This window comes from Microplitis mediator, chromosome 10 (genome assembly GCF_029852145.1).
Source record: "Microplitis mediator isolate UGA2020A chromosome 10, iyMicMedi2.1, whole genome shotgun sequence".
Lineage (NCBI taxonomy): Eukaryota > Metazoa > Arthropoda > Insecta > Hymenoptera > Braconidae > Microplitis > Microplitis mediator.
The window spans coordinates 19,940,799-19,959,055 of record NC_079978.1 but is presented as its reverse complement, the minus strand read 5'-3'; the positions used below and the strand labels follow the sequence as shown (position 1 = coordinate 19,959,055).

Below are 18,257 nucleotides of genomic sequence, written 5' to 3'. Positions count from 1 at the left end.
GACATTAAAAAATTTTTTCTAATATGTCTGTGAAAATAACGGTCACAATTGTTATCTGTAAAATTAACATGGCACTGGAATTAGCAGATGTCCAATAATTTTTGAATTTTTTTAAAAATGATAAATTTAAAAAAAACGTATACTTCAAAAAATTGCACTTATGGTTTTTTAAATTTTTTACATGTGCATATTTTTGGTTTAGATTTTTTTTTTAATTTATTCGTAGAAAAAAAAATCTAAAAATTATTAAACGTCGGCTAACTTCAGTATCATAAATTAATTGAATTGAAACAGTCAACTTCTAGTTCTTATGATAAATTTCATACAACACTAATGATAATTAAAAATCAAAAATAATTTTTTGGAATTATTAATATTTGAACAATTCAATACTAAACGATCTTCCGGGCGGCACAAAAATAAATTGTTAAACATTTTTTGATTTTTTTTTACCAGTTAAATTTGAAGAAAAAGAAAAAACTAAAAATATGCACATGTAGAAAATTTAAAAGACTAAGTGCAATTTTTTCAAATATTTTTTTTTTTATAATTTCTCGCTTAATAAAAATCCAAAAATTATTAGACGTCGGCTAACTTCAGTATGGTCAAATTGTTGCCTTAAATTTAATGATCCTGAAGTTAGCAGACATTTAAAAATTTTTGAATTTTCGTATTTTAACAAATCAATTGCAAAAAAATAAAATAAAAATATGCACATGTAGAAAATTTAAAAAACTACAGGTGTAATTTTTTGAAATATTTTTTTTTTGTTTTATCGTCTAAAAAAAAATCCAAAAATTATTAGACGTCGGCTAACTTCAGTATCATCAAATTGTTGCCTTAAATTTAATGATCCTGAAGTTAGCAGACATTTAAAAATTTTTGAATTTTCGTATTTTAACAAATCAATTGCAAAAAAATAAAATAAAAATATGCACATGTAGAAAATTTAAAAAACTACAGGTGCAATTTTTTGAAATATTTTTTTTTTGTTTTATCGTCTAAAAAAAAATCCAAAAATTATTAGACGTCGGCTAACTTCAGTATCATCAAATTGTTGCCTTAAATTTAATGATCCTGAAGTTAGCAGACATTTAAAAATTTTTGAATTTTCGTATTTTAACAAATCAATTGCAAAAAAATAAAATAAAAATATGCACATGTAGAAAATTTAAAAAACTACAGGTGCAATTTTTTGAAATATTTTTTTTTGTTTTATCGTCTAAAAAAAAATCAAAAAATTATTAGACGTCTGCTAACTTCAGTATCATTAAATTTAACAAAAAGTCAGCAATTTTTTTTGTGTCGCCTGGGCTCTTATTGTTCCAGCAATTACCCACTAAATTTTTTTTTTAGTGTGAAATTCAAATTTTTTCTGCAAGACAGCAGTAATTTGTGATTTTTTGACGGTCAAAAGTCAGTAATATTACTCGTCACGTGACGAGTGTACATCTCTAGTCAGGTTACTGTGGCTCTGAGGAGCTTCTGCAATTCGTCATTCTTGGTTATGTATTGAAATTTAAAAAAATAATGTTTTCGTCAACGATAATTTAAATTTTCCATGTTTGCAATGAAAGAATAATGTCTTATTACCTGCTCGTAATAATTATCATAAACGTACTCGCGATCAATATTCACGGAACAGAATATGATTATAAAGTTGATTGTAGTAACCTGCGAATAGGCCAGTACATTTGCCCGCATCCAAAGTACGATATTATTGACAGGAGCACTCAACAAATTCGAGGATGTACTAAAAAAAATAAAGCTAAAGGTAATTCTATGTAAAATAATTCATATAAATTTATAGCCAAGTATTATAACAATATAAAATATTTTTTGAATTAATTTACAAGATTTTCTAACGCACTTGTCACTGAAACGATAATCGGTCGATTTCTATCGAAGATATCATAGAACAAAAAAATTTATGATCCTAAAGTTAGCAGACATTTAAAAATTTTTGAATTTTTGTTTCTCAACAAATCAATTGCAAAAAAATAAAATAAAAATATGCACATGTAGAAAATTTAAATAACTACAGGTGCAATTTTTTCAAATATTTTTTTTTTATGGTTTATCGTCTAAAAAAAAGTCCAAAAATTATTAGACGTCTGCTAACTTCAGTATCATAAAAAGTTTCTCTTTTTCGCAAAACGTATTTTTTTCTAGTCCAAGTAAAGAATAGTCGTTTTGAGAGCTCGAAGAGCTCAAAAATTTGCAAATACTAATATTGTTGAGCTCAGCAAGATTAAATTGGAACAATTAAATGGACATCTGTACATAAATCATTATAATTTTTTTTGTTTTAGTTGACTGTTTAGCAGCGGATGGTTTAATATGTTTGGAAACTTTGAATAATACTTTCAAAAAGGAAATCCCCTGCAAATGGACGTAAGATGCTAAATTTTTTATTAGAAAACTACTTCCCTGGTGGAAATTTTTCGGACTTTTCTCTGAATAACTCTGAAAGAGTTTTTAGAACTTTAGAACTGAGTTTTTCAGAGAAAATTCAGAAAAATTTCCACCAGGGTTGACTTCACATTTTTTAGAAAATTACTTTTTTATTTCCGGTTTACAATCGTCATAGTGCATAATGTTCATTCTTAGTTAAAATTTTTTTTAATTTTCCTAATTTTTACGTCATAATAATTTTTACCCTGAACAAATAGTATATTACACACCAAGTGAGGAAAGTAGGACATTCCCACCCACGTGTGTGATTGCTTACCAGAGCCGAAGGCAAGAATATTGAAAATTTCCAAATACTTTTCGATGACTAATTTTTATTGAGAACTTAATTTAAATTTGAACATTCAACTTTTTTTACAACCTTTTCTAATCACTTTTCTTGATCAGGGTCAAGAAATAGTTTATTACATACTTAGGGCAGTAAAATAAGAAAAGTCTCAGATCACATGAAATCGTTGGCCGGAGGGCAGAAAAGATTTTTTTTTCTTGTCTAAAAGTAGTAATAATTTTACTAAAATTTCGTGATCTATTAATTTCGTTTTTTGTTAACAGAAATGGATATTCCTTTGAAACATCGGTACTTCTATCAGTATTCCTCGGAATGTTCGGGATAGACCGATTTTATCTTGGATATCCAGCATTGGGATTATTGAAATTAAGTACTTTGGGATTTTTATTTATCGGTCAATTCTGCGACGTGATTCTTATATCAACTCAAATAGTTGGTCCTGCAGATGGTTCACACTACGTAATGCCATATTTTGGAGCGGAAATCAATCTTCTTTTTAGTGACAATTTTACTTATAAAGTACCGCAGCAAGATTGGTGACATGATAAAATTAATAACTACACAATTTAATATGGAAATTATTTTGTGCAAGTGATCGGGAATTTCGGAATAAGTTTGAGGCTTGAAAACTTAAAAACTTTTGCGAAGTAGAAAATTTTTTTAATAAGAAAATGTCTATCTGAAAAAACTTCGACACGATAGTGATCGGATGAGTGAATACGTCGACCAGACTGCAGATAAATTAGAATTATATTAATAAATTATAACTAATTAATGAAATAAAATTATATAGAAAACAATATTCCGAACAAATATTAAAAATATTAATATTAAAAAATATTTAATATTAAAAAATTGCAGGGGTAATGAAGATAATTCAACTTCGAATTATAAACTGAAAATTAATGCATTGGACAGCATAACAATCAGAAGAATTTTATTATAAAAATATATTTTTATGCGAATTGATGTATTCAAACTAACTTGTATTGAAAAAAAAAAAAATTATTAAATAAAATACTTGTTACTTGGAATGGAAATCTCATTATTGAGTTTTTACTAAACTTATTATCAACTGTAGTGAAGAAATCAAATTCAGTTTAACCCTTTAATGGTGAAGTCGAACCAAATCGAACCCACGGTCCCAAAGTGGGAATCGCCTACAACGTGCGCTCAGTCTCCACTACCTTAACGATTAGAAAATTTAAGTCAGATACGATGAAAATCGCAGGCCTTATCTTAATGACGAGTCGCGTTATATTCATAGCCGATCATACAGACGCTTTTGCAACGTCATCATTAATAAATCACATGCATTAACGCATGTTGCAGGCCCGCAGGACCAACCATTTTACGGATTTTTCTAATTAAGGTATAGAAGGTTATGATTTAGTATTAAACTATAGTTAAGTTCTCAAGAAAATGGGATTTTCTTCCATTAAAATTTTTCTACAATCAAGGCATTACTGCGCATGCGCGTTGGTGCAGTCATGACTGCATCATAACCAAATTGTGGGAGAAAGACCCATTCTTTTGTAGACTTAACTATACTTATAAACAGTCATTTGAATTTCAAAATACATGCAATGCAGCATATTAGTAACATAATATAACAATTTTATTTATTACTGAAAACAAAAATAATTTTTATACAATTTAAAACAAGTAAATTATCAGAAGTGAGGCAAACATACTTTGCCAGCAAATAATTCAGATATTACCGTTATCCACAATGCTAATACAAACAAAATATAAGAAATTCCAACTTGATGAGAGTTGGGTAATTGGTATGGTTGGCCCCCAATCTCATCCACATGGAAACCCATTGGGAATATCACTGCTGCTAAGCAAAATAGAACCACTGAAAAAATATAAATTTGAATGAAAATTTACTCTTTATATGATACTAATTTAGAACACATACTTGCTGTGAATCCAACCCATCGCGCGTAAGGGATCACATGGCGGTCCCAATGTGAGCAAACGAGTAAAATTATGGTGACGGTTATTAAAATACATCCCACAAATATACAAGCCAGCGCAATTAACCATTCAGGTTGTAGATCTGGTGTATAACATACTTGAGGTCTGTTATATAAAGTCATGCATGACCACATTAATCCTAGTCTAGTGTCTCCTGAAATTTAAAAACAATAATTAATAGTTGATAAAAGTTTGCGGCAGCTCAACTGGACGATCACTCGGCGCGTAATCGACATGGTCTGGGTTCGATTCCCAGTTCGGGCTATAAATATTTTTCTCAATTTATCTATAAATTGTTTTATTGAGAAGTTTAATTTTGTTTAGGTTTCACTATATTTAAAAAATTGGTGTATTATGGACGGTTAGGCTCAATAAGTTATAGATCATATTGAACAGAATATAGTATAGGGTCGGATAGCTCAATTGGTAGAGCACTCGTTTTTTTTTTTTTTTTAAAAGGAGTTTTATTTATAAAATTTTAACAGTTACAAACATAAATAAGTAATAAATATCCTTAAAACAATTTCAATACAAAGATAATTTTCGATTTGACATCGGATGATGTTTTTATCTAAATAAACATAAATTATAATACTCTCTAAACACGAATTAGTGGAAATTTCATTAATTACGTTAGTGAAGCAGTATTCACTTCATAATCAGTGTATTTAAATAACAAATTAGTGAATTCTGGCTAATAAATTTAGTACTATAATTTTCACTAGCAAATTAGTGATTTTCACTACTGAACTAGCGATATTTTCATAATTTCTACAAGTGAAACTATTATTCACTTCTTAATTTATGAATTTCAGAATTTCACTAGTAACTTTAACTAGCAAATAATTAAATATTTTACTAGATATAAATGTAATAAATAATTATGGTGCTATTTTTAAAAATTTTAATAAAAAACTTTCAAAATGAAAAAAAATAGAAGTACAGAACAATAATATATTTATATGAAGAGTACGTCAATCTTAACATCACGGATTTTTTATTTCTTCATCAGTTATTGTTTGGTATGATAACGAATATACTATTTACACTCACGCGATCACATGCGTAGGTCAGCGCAGTAGATAGCATCAAAGACTTTGAATCGAAAGGATGCAGGTTCGAGCCCAGCAGTCACCGGGATTTTTTCATCAATCAAAAACATGTATACTTCCTCTAAGTAATGATTTAATACATTTATCATATTTCGGATCTAATTACAAGTGTCTTATATTTTTTTTCGCAATATAATATTTTTTTTCACCGATGAAATCAGTGGATTCCCATATTCACTTTTCAATTTAGTGGATTCTCATATTCACTTATCAAATCAGTGAATTTCAATATTCACATATTCATTTAGTGAATATTCACTAATTCTGCGTGGTACGATTGTAGCATTGACAATTAGTGAATATTCACTTGAAATTAGTGAAAAATCACTAATTCATATTTAGAGAGTATGTTTAATAATTTATTATCTTTGTGAGATCTGTTATTGTTAATAATTATCTTTCCGCTTACACTAATGAAAATTTGCTTGAATAGTAAAAAAAAATTAATTTAAAGGTGTGCGATACCGACATGGTCTGGGTTCGACTCCTAGTTTGAACTATCCATGTTTTTCTCAATTTATTTATAAACTTTTCATTGAGAAGGTTCTTTCCTGACCCTGTTCAATTCCCCCTGAGTATAAAATTATTTGTATTCTAATTACTCACCGCCTATATCGGTAATAATCCAATCTGGCATAGAAAGACTAGCTATAGCAAATATATCTGCGGCAAGAAACAATGTTCCTGAAATAACTGTTAATTTGTCCATAGTGTTGATTTTCCAGGACCTAAAAAAATGACACTCAGTTAGCGATTACAAACCATAAATATGAAAATATCTTGGGTGAAAATAGGGTAGAGGTACCGTTTTTGGCGACGTTAGGGTCAGTTTAAGACACTTGAAAAATTTAAATAAAACAATTTGTATTTGTGTTGACTCGATAACATAATGAATTTATTAAATATATTTAAAGATAGTTCTATCCCACTATTAAAATGAAAATTTTATTTTACACTTTTTCATTAATTAAAATAAAGGGTTAAATGTCGAAAAATGGAACAGTGGCCACAAATGGTACCTCTACCCTATTTATCGTTGTAGTTATCACATGATATTGCATTTATGAGTAACAAGTTTGGAGAAAACTATGAAATAACTTACTTGTTTATAAAAATTATAATAGTACAAGATTTCGATTCATAAATGCTTTTGGCGCAATTCAATTGCGAAGCAATGAGATGTGTTCTGCTAACGCTTACTCGGCCCCAGCTGATTTATTCACGTAAAAAACATTTTACACTCGTTCAAATATGCTCAACTAGAAGAAAATTTGTTTCATTTACAAGATAATTTGATAGTTGATAAAACGAACACAATTTTTGAATCATAATGATTGAAAAAAAAAAAACGTTATGAAAAAGACTGTGACCCTGATCAAAAGAGACGATTCAAAACGATTAGAAATGATTCAAAACGATTCAATTTTAATACTATATAAATATACATTCATCATTGAGTAAATCGATTTGTTAATTGTAATTAATAAAAATTTGAATCGATTCATTATTCCATTGATTTAAAATGAATTATTTTAATTCCAGAAATCGTGCTGTCAATTGTCCTGTCAATCTTCGGAACCACGAAAACTTTCGAAACGTATAATAAATTAGCCAAATTTTTTTTCTAGTTGCTTTGTATCTTTCATCACAAGTACTCTTTTGAAAATTACTATCTTCATTGTTTTTGTTTAATTGTAATTAATAAAAAACTTGAAACCGGTAATTCAATAAAAATTTAGCTGTCATTTTTTATTTTTATTAATATTAGTTTTTGTTTCTCTACTGACTTGCAGCAACACTAGTGTGACAGTAGGTTTGAAAAAAAAACATCTAAGAAAAAAATGCGGAATATTTAAAAAAATTTTTAAATACAAATTAAATTAATAAATTAAATATTGAGTAATTGATAATGTAAAAAAAAAAAACAATTATAGATAATAATATAATCAAAGAAAATTGTTGGTTGTCTACTAATTCAAGAATCATATGTTATCAATGTTGAATCAATCAGTCGCAATTACCATGAAAATTTATATCAATTGTTTTTTTGAATATCTACAATAATATTTACATGTCAAAAATGTTAGGATTCAACTAAAAAAAGTAGCTGGGAAATATTTAGATTTATGGTAAATAAAAACACTGTCTTGTAAACAGGTAAGAGCTCTGTTTTTGAAACCATACTCACTAAGTTACTAGTGTCAGTTTCTAGTAACTTTCTGTATCCCTAAATTGTTACCTTGACTGCAAGTTTACAGAAATTGACGATATGTTGACTGCAAAAAGATGCTGTCTTAAATTGACGCCAACTTTCCCGCCATTTTCTGTCAATTTGAAAATATCCCTCAGAACCACTTTAGCTGGAAATTGACTGTAAGTTGACATTAAAATTGCCTGAAATTTGCAGACAATTTGACAGCAAAAGTTGGAAAGAAAAATTTGCGGTTAATTTTTCTTCAATTTAAAGGTGACTTTTTACGAGGAAAAAAGACGGTAAAGTTCATTCTTACTATTTGAGAAAGTAAGCAAATTTATACATAAAAATGTCTACAATTTGACGGTAAAAAAATACTTAACAATTTTTCAAGTAAAATTAACAATAAATTGACATAAAATTTGCCTGAAAATTGACGACAATTTTTTGTAGTCAACTTTTGAAGTGAATTTGAATTGTAATTCGGGTAGTAAATTGACGTCAAATTCAATAGCAAGTTGCATTCAAATTGTCGTAAAAAATGGAAAAGTCCGAAGTTGTCGAAAATTTGACGAAAAATTCGAGGAAACATTCGTAAAGAAAACTTTTGCTAATTCAAACTGTACTATTAGGGTACCAGGCATCAGACAAATTTAAAATTATAAATAAATAGAGTAAAAAGTTAATAAAATAAAATTTTAGAAAAATGCGAATTTAAAAAATTAAAAATTAATAAGTGCATTTTTAATAAATATTATTTTTTTAATTACTTACTCTATTAATTTATAATTTTAAATTTGTCTGATGTCTGCTACATTCACACTCATAACAAAATAACTGTACTAAATTGACGCCAACTTTCCCGCAACTTTCTGTCAATTTGAAAGTACACTTGTGAAAATTATTGCCTGGTACTGCAATTTCTCACTCATTGCCAATCTATTGGAATCTTTCTTGACAGCCAACTTGACGTCAAATTCTGACTTTAGCTTCTGTCAACTTGTAGTCAATGTGGGTCATGTTAAGAATCTATCGAAGGGGAATTTAGCGAGAATCGACTATACTGCAGGTCCTGACATACTCGAATCGAATTAATTCGATAATAAACAATTCATAATAAACATAATTGAGTAAACGTCATCTTATTTTCTAGTCAAATGAAACCAAATAAAAATTAATGTGATTGAATAACTAAGAAAAATAATGAGATGGAGTTCGACGACGACTTTTTGTTTGAAGAGGACAAAATGTTAGTAATTAAAATTAGTTCAAATAAAAATTATGTTTTTTTTTGCACGTGACCCTAATGGGACGATAGCCAATAGAACTTGAAAAAAAATTTTTTTTGAATGTTTTGTATTTGTTGACGTATTGAAAATTTTTTCGAGCTACGTCAGGAGTACTCGGAGGAATGCGATTTTACTATAAACTAAAATCAATAAATAACGTGACAATTTTATTATTAAAATAATAGTCAATGTTTATAATGGAAAATTAATTATTTAAAATAATAAAATTACACGTAATTTATTTTACTTTTATTTGTGTGCAATAATTACCCGGTTGCACTTCTATTGAGAGATTCAAATAGGAGGTTTTTAAAATCCTGAAGCTGAACGATGAAAAAAAAAAGAAAGGCAAATTGAAGCCTGAGGTTTCTCGTTTTCAGATCCTGAGTTCAAATATTTTTATCATTGATAGTATTTGAATGACTGCAAAAAAACTAAAGGCAAAAAAAACTTTTCTAAATTTTTTCTAACATTTCAGAAGTTCCGCGGTCTTCAATAAATTTTTAACTTCCCGCTAAGAAAATCGCGGGAATACCGATGCAGCAGAAGCCGATTACATGTCTTCTGTTCAGCTATCGAGTAGTCGAGTAGTTCACATCAGCCTGTAACTTCGCTATCTACCGCGTCACGACGGGCATCATATCCGCTGGACTATCGTGCGGTCGCTATCAATTGAATTTGCTTATTAATTTCAATTTTTCCCAGTAAATATCTCGGACTTTTGAAGCAAATGTTTGTTGAGAACACGCTACAATTCGGGATATAAAAATATTTTAAATCTCGGGTTAAATCTGATATTTATTTATTTTTATTTTTATTTTAAGTGAATTTACATTAGATCTAAGTTTTAGTTGATGATTGAATAGACTAGGTCTCCCAAGACACATCACTTTATAAAACCCACACGCAATGAGGTATAATCTTCGATTCCGTAACTTTATATTAAATTCCCGTTCGCGGGCTATTGTATTTTTGCATAATTAATTACGACGCATTTACTCAGTAGATTCAGTAAATTAGACGCGTTCGCTGCAGTTTTAGTTTCAAGAAGTGTAACAATATGTAAATAAAAGCTTAATTTGTTTATCTGATTTGTGTGCAAATAATTTTAGCTGGCAAGCAACCGCACCCACACAGAAAATAAGGATTTCTTGGCACAAGAATTTTTTACTCGTCCCAAGAAAATTTTTTTCCAGCCCAAGAAATTTTTTGCATTATGAATTGAAAACAGAAATTTTCTTACGGCGAGAATGAATTTTCTCAAAGCAAGAAAAAACTTTTTGAGTCAATAAATTTTTTCTCGTCCCAAGAAAATTTTTTTGTTCAATTTATAATACAAAAAAATTCTTGCGCCCAGAAATTATTTTTTTCTGTGCACACCAAATCCACTTCCTGTCATCTCATTTTACAAACAGCTAAAATTTATGATAATAGAAAAATACTATTCATATTTTATAATCAAAGAATATTATGTTTATTTCAAATCTCTCGTGAAAATAAATTTTAAAAAAAGAATTGATGCAGTAAATGTAGAAAAAATTATCAATATTATCATTGGAATTTTGCAGGGGGATGATTATTACATCAGGAAATGTAATAATTAAAAAAAATGCGAGTAATTTAATTGGGATTAGTATCGGTGGTGGATCACCGTATTGCCCTTGTTTGTATATTGTTCAAATATTTGACAATACACCTGCGGCTCTAGAGGGCACTTTGCAGTCCGGAGATGAGTTATGTTCCGTAAATGGAACATCAGTCAAAGGAAAAACGAAAGAGGAAGTTGCAACAATGATTCAAACCTCTGAAAATCAAGTGAGCATCAACTATAATAAACTTCATGCTGATCCTCGTCAAGGACGAACATTAGATATAGCGTTAAAAAAAGTAAGTTTACTCTGCAGCTTTACATCGAAAAAAAAAAAAATTAAAAATTACTATTTAAAATTATAACCCGGAACCCGGTTGTCACTATGGGGAATTTTAACATTCAAATAGTAAATTTTATAATACGTGTCGTCTATTTTCTAAGTATCAGTTACGATTTTTAAAGTTCAAATAGTAATTTTTCTTACATAGACAATAAATTTTCATACTTATCCTGTAATTATTCACGTTTGAATCATAAACGAAAAAATTACTATTTAGAATGATGGTATTTACTGATCACTTTATTATTATATTACTTGTCATTCTCAATTTATATAGTTCATTTTTTTCCGTGTAGCATTACAGTCGAAGTCCATTTTCTCGGAACTTCCCCTTAATCTTGACCCCCACCACGAGCTGCGCTGTCTCCTACCCATTCTTGTAGATGTAAGAGCGCATGCGTACAGTTTACTTTTTCCGGAAGAAGGGGCATCCGTTAACTCGGGAATCCCACAAATTTCCGCTCCTCCATAGACTAACTGTCCGAATTAATGGAATTCTACTGTATAGTAATCATGCTTTTAATTTATTTTAATAAAATTTATAGGTGAAGCATCGATTGGTCGAGAGTATGGGTAATGCAACAGCCGATGCTCTTGGATTATCAAGAGCGATTCTGTGTAATGATGCTCTTGTGCAGAAACTTCTTATTTTACAACGTACTGAAAGCTTATATAAGGATCTCGTAGCTTATGCTAAATCAATGTTGCATGCATTTTTTGATCTGATTCAAATTCACAAAGGTATGATCAAATTTTAGAGTTGTGCAACTGAAAATTAATTATACCCTAGTGGAAATTTTTCGGACTTTTCTCTGAAAAACACTGACTAAGTCTTTAGAACTTTGAAAAAATCTTTAGAACTTCCCTGATTAAACAACTGAATTCGACCGAATTAAACAGAATTAAATTTTTAATTCTATTTAATTCAGATAAATTCTGTTAATTCGGTACCTAACTTAAAAATGAATTCTGTCTAATTCGGCAGGAAAATCAGAATTTGTCCAAATTAAAACGAATTTAAATAATTCTATTCGGTTTAATTCTGATTAATTAAAAAATAATTCTCCAATTTCTGGTTCTGAATCCGAATTAAACTGAATTAAAACGAATTTGAAATTTTTAAATCGGTTTCATTCTTTTTAATTCAAATTCAAATTTTCAATTCAGTTGAATTCTGTTTTGCAGAATTCGACAGAATATAACAGAATTAAAATTTTTAATTCGGTCGAATTCAGTTGTTTAAGGGGGGGTAGGGTTTTAAAATTATTTTTTTTTTATTTTTTTTCTGAATGAACAATATGTCGAGAATATTGTGTACAAATTTAAAATCAATCCGACTAAAACTAACGGAGTTACAGCATTTCAAATGACCGGCCGGTATACCTGATTTTTATACCTGCCCAATCTGCCCCTACATACCTCTAGTAGAAATCAGCTGCAATTTTCTTTGTTCTTCCGAATTCCTTTCTCCGGCTGTGTGTCTTTCAAAGGATGTAAACTGATAACTCAATATAAGTATGAAAATTCATATTCTTTTATTGATAGTTTATTTCAAATTTTCACGAATAAAAAACTTTAAATGGATTTTCCCGAAAACGTTATTTTTAAAGTCCGTGAACATCATAACTCAAAATGTACTGAACCGATCCTTTTGAAAATTTTAACATTACTTCTTCACATAAATCAACAGGTAACTACGAAGAGTTTTTTTTTGTTTTTCATTTTTTTCTATTTTTAAATAACAAATTAACCGCGATTTTTTGAGCTAAAATCGCGTTTTTCACTTCCAAGTGCTGCAAAAAATCGAAAAAAAAAAAAAAAAAAAACTCTTCGTGGTTACCTCGAGAAATACATCAACTTTAAAATGCATATCAATTTTTTTTTTCCGATGATCCGGTAACGAGTTATGATGTTCACCGCAGAACGTCTTTTTTTCGAGGCGCCTCCGGAGATTCAACGTCACCGGCTTATTAATCAATATTTTTCGTTGAAAATTTTTTTTGATATTCTTTAAAAGTTGTACAATAATATGTGATTAAGTTTAATGAAATTATATTACTCATCTCGCCGGGAAACAATCACAAAAATATGCTTTTTTTTCGCCTTTAAAACCCTACCCCCCCCCCCCCTTAATCAGGGTTTAGAACTGAGTTTTTGAGAGAAAAATCCGAAAAATTTCCACCAGGGTTGCGAATCATATATAAAGAAAGATAGTTAGTCGATACTTTTTTGTCGATTTTTTTCAAATTTAAACCTCGTTGAGTACTAAAGTTTGAAACTTTCAAACTTACCAATAAGTTTTTTTCAATATGCGCTAAATAAGAATATATGTATTTTTTTCAGTGTTTGGAGATTGTTTCGTATCGATAGGAGTTAAAGAACCTCAGCCTCGTGCAAGTGAAGCATTCAGGCAATTCGGAGAGCAGCATCGACAAATAGAAAAATTCGGAAAATTAATGCTGAAGATGTTGAAGCCTATTTTAAATGATTTAGGAACTTATCTTCACAAAGTAATCCCGGATACCCGATTAACAATCAGCAAGTACGCTGACGCTAAATTCGAGTATTTATCTTACTGTTTAAAAGTGAAAGAACTAGACGACGAGGAACAAAGTTATATTGCTCTTCAAGAACCTTTATACCGAGTGGAAACGGGAAACTATGAGTACAGACTAGTCTTAAGGTGCAGACAAGAAGCTAGATTAAAGTTTGCAAAACAAAGATCTGATGTTCTTATTAAGCTCGAGCTATTAGACAACAAACATGTCCAGGATATTGTCTGGCAATTCCAAAAATTTGCATCGGGTCTCGCTACGTATTATTCTAAAATCCAAAGTATATTGTCTACAAACTTGTTTCCAGTTGAAGTCGACCTGACACGATCCGCATTTCAGTACAAATTATCCGAACAAAGTGTAAGTGAACAGGAGTTCGACAGTGAGACGGATTCGAAAGATGAAATGAATGAAAACGTCATCGATGAAGCTCCGATGATAGATACTACGTCTTTGCCATAATTTTAATTTTACGAGTTATACGAAACTATACTTTCCGATGTCATTATGTAAGAATTGTTTGAAGTATATAAGTTAATAATAAACTTAATTTGAGAACATGAGTGTGTTTTACTAAGTTTTTACATTCATGTACTTCTTTTTTTTTATATAATTTAAATTCTTAAGGATGCACACCTCAAGCGCGAAGCGCTGAGTGGGCTCTACAGACGCTCGATTTCTTTCGGGTACCTCACGCACTCAATCGTCACTACACTTTTTAAAGTATATTATAATAGGTTGAAACTTATGTCATCATATAGAGAATTTATTGAGGAATAATTATGATGTAACAAATTTGATTCCTTAATATGTTATTTTTGAAATAAATAATTTGGTTGAGGGGCCTGATGTCAGTTAACCCTTTTCCGACTTGAAGTATCGGTGAGTCTAGGTGTGAGTCATATGGGGATAGAGCCAATTAAAGTCCGTTGTAAGGCTGTATGAGTGAAAGTTTAGTTGTGGTAGTGTAGACAAACGCCCTCTTCTACCATTTTTCCGGTCCCGTCTCTAGAAAACAGACTATAGCTCTCTCATTTTTTTCAAGGGGTAACGGTAACCGATTTTCAATTCAATTTAATTCACGGACAAACACTGGAAACCTAAAATAGAGAGCCTTTAGCGTTTTTTAAAACCTTAAGGCTATTTTCAGACAGTGCCCCCCACTTTTTAAAAATTTTCAATGACTTTCAACTGTCATAGGCGTATCAAATTTTTATCAATTAATTAAAAAAAAATTAAAGCATAAATTTAAAAAAGGACAACGTAGTCGTAATTTCGCCGAAATATAGATTTGAAAAAAAATTATTTACACTTGATATTAATTAGCAGTTGAACAAAATTCGTTAAATAAATTTCAGTAAAATCGTCATGTCAATTTTATGATTCGAATTTTTAAATTTTGTTGGCTAAAATTTATTCAATAAATTTCGTTTAACTCCCAATTGATATCAATTGTAAGTAATTTTTTTAAAATTCTATATCTCAACGAAATTACGACTACGTTGTCCTTTTTTCAATTAAGGTTTTAATTTTTTTTTAATTAATTAATAAAATTTTAATACGGTTATGACAGTTGAAAGTCATTGTATACTTTTAAAAAGTGGGGGGCACTGTCTGAGAATGCCCTTAACAAAGAGCAAGAAATTTCGTATTTTCAAAAATTTTAATTCGTCTCTGAGAAAAATTGTTTTAAAATTCTCATTCACTCTACGAGTGCAACAAAGACAGTCCTGTTTATTTTTCTGAGTGTGAGAAAAAGGTCCGGTAGCATATTCCCTTAAGAATAAGACGTACGATTCAAATTAAGAGTAGGGACTCAAAGTCGACCGGGAAAGGGTTAATTAACTGATTTCTTGTGATCACGATAACTCTCTAATAAAACGGCTCACGGATCAAATTTTCTGTTACTAGCGTTAGTTTGGTGACTACAAGAACCCTATCGTAAATCACTATCCAACTCTTTTTGGTTTAATTATAATTAATAAAAACTTAAAAACTTGTAATTCACGAAAAATTTAGCTGCCATTTTTATTTTTACTGTTATTATTTTTTTCCTTTTTTCTCTCCACCAATTACTGGCAGCAGCACTGGCGTGACAGTAGGATTGAAAAAAAGAGCGACATCTAAGACAAAAAGATCAAAATTCAAAATTTAAAAAAATAAAATAAAAGTAATGATTAAAAATAAAATCATCGATCGAGGTGTGCACTTTTGGATTTTCCAATATTTGTCAAGTTACGATGTACTATCAGAGATGAACATAAAAATGAAACAAAGCGTCCACTAGATTTTTTAAAAATAAATTACATTCTTTAGTATCATAAATAAAATGATAAAATTTAACATTAGAATTAAAAGAGAATCGATTTTTATACATTTAATTTATTAGACTAATAAAAGTTAAATACATTACGTTCAAATTATTCTACTTTGGCGAAGGTTCTTTTTTTTCATCTCCGAGCTTTTCCGATGGTTTAGTTTTTCGGAAATTAGGAAATTGTTCCCAGGGAGTTGATAATTCAAATCTGCGGAATTCTTGTGCTAACTCTAAAGGTTCAGCAACTACACGTTTAACTTCATCATCATATCTGACCTAAAAACATAAATACATACATATTTGTAGTCATGCATTTACTTGAGGCATAAATGGTTTTCTGAAAAATATTTCTTCTGAACAAATAAAAACCTCAACGAATCCACTGAGGGGAAAATCTTTTCTCAATGGGTGCCCTTCAAAACCATAGTCAGTGAGGATTCTTCGAAGATCCGGATGATCAGTAAAGTAAATTCCAAACATGTCCCACACTTCTCTCTCGTACCAGTTAGCAGCTTTGAAAAGAGAAACCACAGAATCTACTGGGGTCAGCTCATCAGTGTAAGATTTCACTCTGATTCGAGTATTGAATCGAATAGACAAGAGATTGTACACAAGCTACAAATAAGAAATTAATTAGAGGTACGAATAAAAATTTTTCTACACAGAAAAAAAAGATTTCTTGGCGCAAGAATTTTTCTCGCCTCAAAAAATTTTTTTCTCACCTCTGGATAATTTTTGTTTTCAATTTATAATACAAAAAATTTCTTGGGGTAAGTAAAAATTTTCTTAGGACTAGAAAAAATTTCTTGGTACAAAAATTATTTTGCACTATGAATTAAAGACAAAAATTTTCTCAGGACTGAAAAAAATTTCTTGGCGCACGATTTTTTTTCTCGCCTCAAAAAATTTTTTTCTCACCTCTGGATAATTTTTGTTTTCAATTTATAATACAAAAAATTCTTGGGGTAAGTAAAAATTTTCTTAGGACTAGAAAAAATTTCTTGGTACAAAAATTATTTTGCGCTATGAATTGAAGACAAAAATTTTCTCAGAAAACTGGAAAAAATTACTTGGCGCACGAATTTTATTCTCGCCTCTAAAAATTTTTCTCCCCCCCAGATAATTTTTGTTTTCAATTCATAATGCAAAAAATTTATTAGGACTAGAAAAAATTTCTTGGTACAAAAATTATTTTGCACTATGAATTGAAGACAAAAATTTTTTTAGGACTGAAAAAAATTTCTTGGAGCAGGAATTTTTTTTGTCTCAAAAAATTTTTCTTGGCTCAAGAAAATTTTTTCTCGCCTCTGGATAATTTTTGTTTTCAATTTATAATGCAAAAAAATTTCTTGGGGCAGTAAAAATTTTCTTGGAGCGAGTAAAGATTTTTTGCGCCTAAAAAACCCTTTTTTCTGTTAACAGTTTTTAAAACATAGCTACAAACTTCAAATCTGCACACTCTACTCGGAACATCAAGCGCTGTAAGGTCTGCTAAAGTAGTATACTGAGCATTGTGATGTTCTTTCAAAAATGATAAAATTGGACGAATTCCTTGCGGGGCAACAAGGATCTCAAGTTCATCTCTGCTTGCCATTTGTACTGCCTGCACATATTTCGGCAAACAATCAGCGACATATTTACCGAAATTTTTTACTGAATCAATATTATTTGCGAGGGATCTTCGTACGGTGGCTATAAACAAAAGTGATGATATATTATCAAGTATACATTAACCGAGCACTTATACTCACATACTCGTGATTCATCTTCGTTTGTTGACGTCTGAGAACTTCGTATGACTGAAGTTGATAGACAACCTGAAATATTTGAATGATTTAGAAAATTGCAAAATATCATTGAGAATAATGGAAGGGTTACTCACGTTTTGATGTTGGAACAGACAGCAGACGAGCGAAAGCCCTGGCATTGTTCGAAATAAAAAATGCCATTTTGAAAACTGTAACTCTGATTTGTATATTTATGTAATGATCAAAACAATTATATACAATTAAAATTACAGATCATTGATAACCTCCTTCAGAGAGTGGCAACAAAGAGGTTACCACTGGTCTCTCTCTATTTTTGTTTTTTTCTTGGGTTGGAAATTTGACAGCT

General features: G+C 29.9%; 4 protein-coding genes across 6 annotated transcripts; 2 read left to right on the top strand and 2 right to left on the bottom strand.

Moving 5' to 3' along the window:
• Positions 1-1,453: 1,453 nt before the first annotated feature.
• On the top strand, positions 1,454-3,813 carry LOC130676072 (TM2 domain-containing protein CG10795). Its single transcript, XM_057482056.1, has 3 exons — positions 1,454-1,774; positions 2,313-2,394; positions 3,025-3,813. The coding sequence occupies exons 1-3, from the start codon at positions 1,582-1,584 to the stop codon at positions 3,299-3,301; spliced, it is 552 nt and encodes a 183-aa protein (XP_057338039.1). The 5' UTR covers positions 1,454-1,581; the 3' UTR covers positions 3,302-3,813.
• Positions 3,814-4,361: 548 nt separating this feature from the next.
• Positions 4,362-8,052, bottom strand: LOC130676073 (uncharacterized protein C16orf52 homolog A). Of its 2 annotated transcripts, none has more exons than XM_057482059.1 (5): positions 7,928-8,052; positions 6,959-7,115; positions 6,463-6,584; positions 4,686-4,898; positions 4,362-4,622 (listed from the first exon to the last, which is right to left on the bottom strand). In XM_057482059.1, exons 3-5 carry the CDS (start codon positions 6,563-6,565, stop codon positions 4,435-4,437), a joined length of 504 nt encoding a protein of 167 aa, XP_057338042.1. In that variant the 5' UTR covers positions 6,566-6,584; positions 6,959-7,115; positions 7,928-8,052; the 3' UTR covers positions 4,362-4,434. The 2 variants fall into 2 exon arrangements, with proteins under 2 accessions (XP_057338042.1, XP_057338041.1); XM_057482058.1 differs by having other exon boundaries at positions 7,878-8,042.
• A 1,085-nt stretch (positions 8,053-9,137) lies between these two features.
• Positions 9,138-14,381, top strand: LOC130676082 (PRKCA-binding protein). 2 transcript variants are annotated; one of them, XM_057482072.1, is made up of 4 exons: positions 9,138-9,299; positions 10,908-11,226; positions 11,816-12,011; positions 13,614-14,381. In XM_057482072.1, exons 1-4 carry the CDS (start codon positions 9,259-9,261, stop codon positions 14,285-14,287), a joined length of 1,230 nt encoding a protein of 409 aa, XP_057338055.1. In that variant the 5' UTR covers positions 9,138-9,258; the 3' UTR covers positions 14,288-14,381. The 2 variants fall into 2 exon arrangements, with proteins under 2 accessions (XP_057338055.1, XP_057338056.1); XM_057482073.1 differs by lacking the exon at positions 9,138-9,299 and adding an exon at positions 10,001-10,253.
• A 1,810-nt stretch (positions 14,382-16,191) lies between these two features.
• On the bottom strand, positions 16,192-18,221 carry LOC130676165 (NADH dehydrogenase [ubiquinone] iron-sulfur protein 3, mitochondrial). Its single transcript, XM_057482194.1, has 5 exons — positions 18,025-18,221; positions 17,894-17,959; positions 17,587-17,834; positions 16,512-16,757; positions 16,192-16,418 (listed from the first exon to the last, which is right to left on the bottom strand). Exons 1-5 carry the CDS (start codon positions 18,089-18,091, stop codon positions 16,251-16,253), a joined length of 795 nt encoding a protein of 264 aa, XP_057338177.1. The 5' UTR covers positions 18,092-18,221; the 3' UTR covers positions 16,192-16,250.
• Positions 18,222-18,257: the final 36 nt, after the last annotated feature.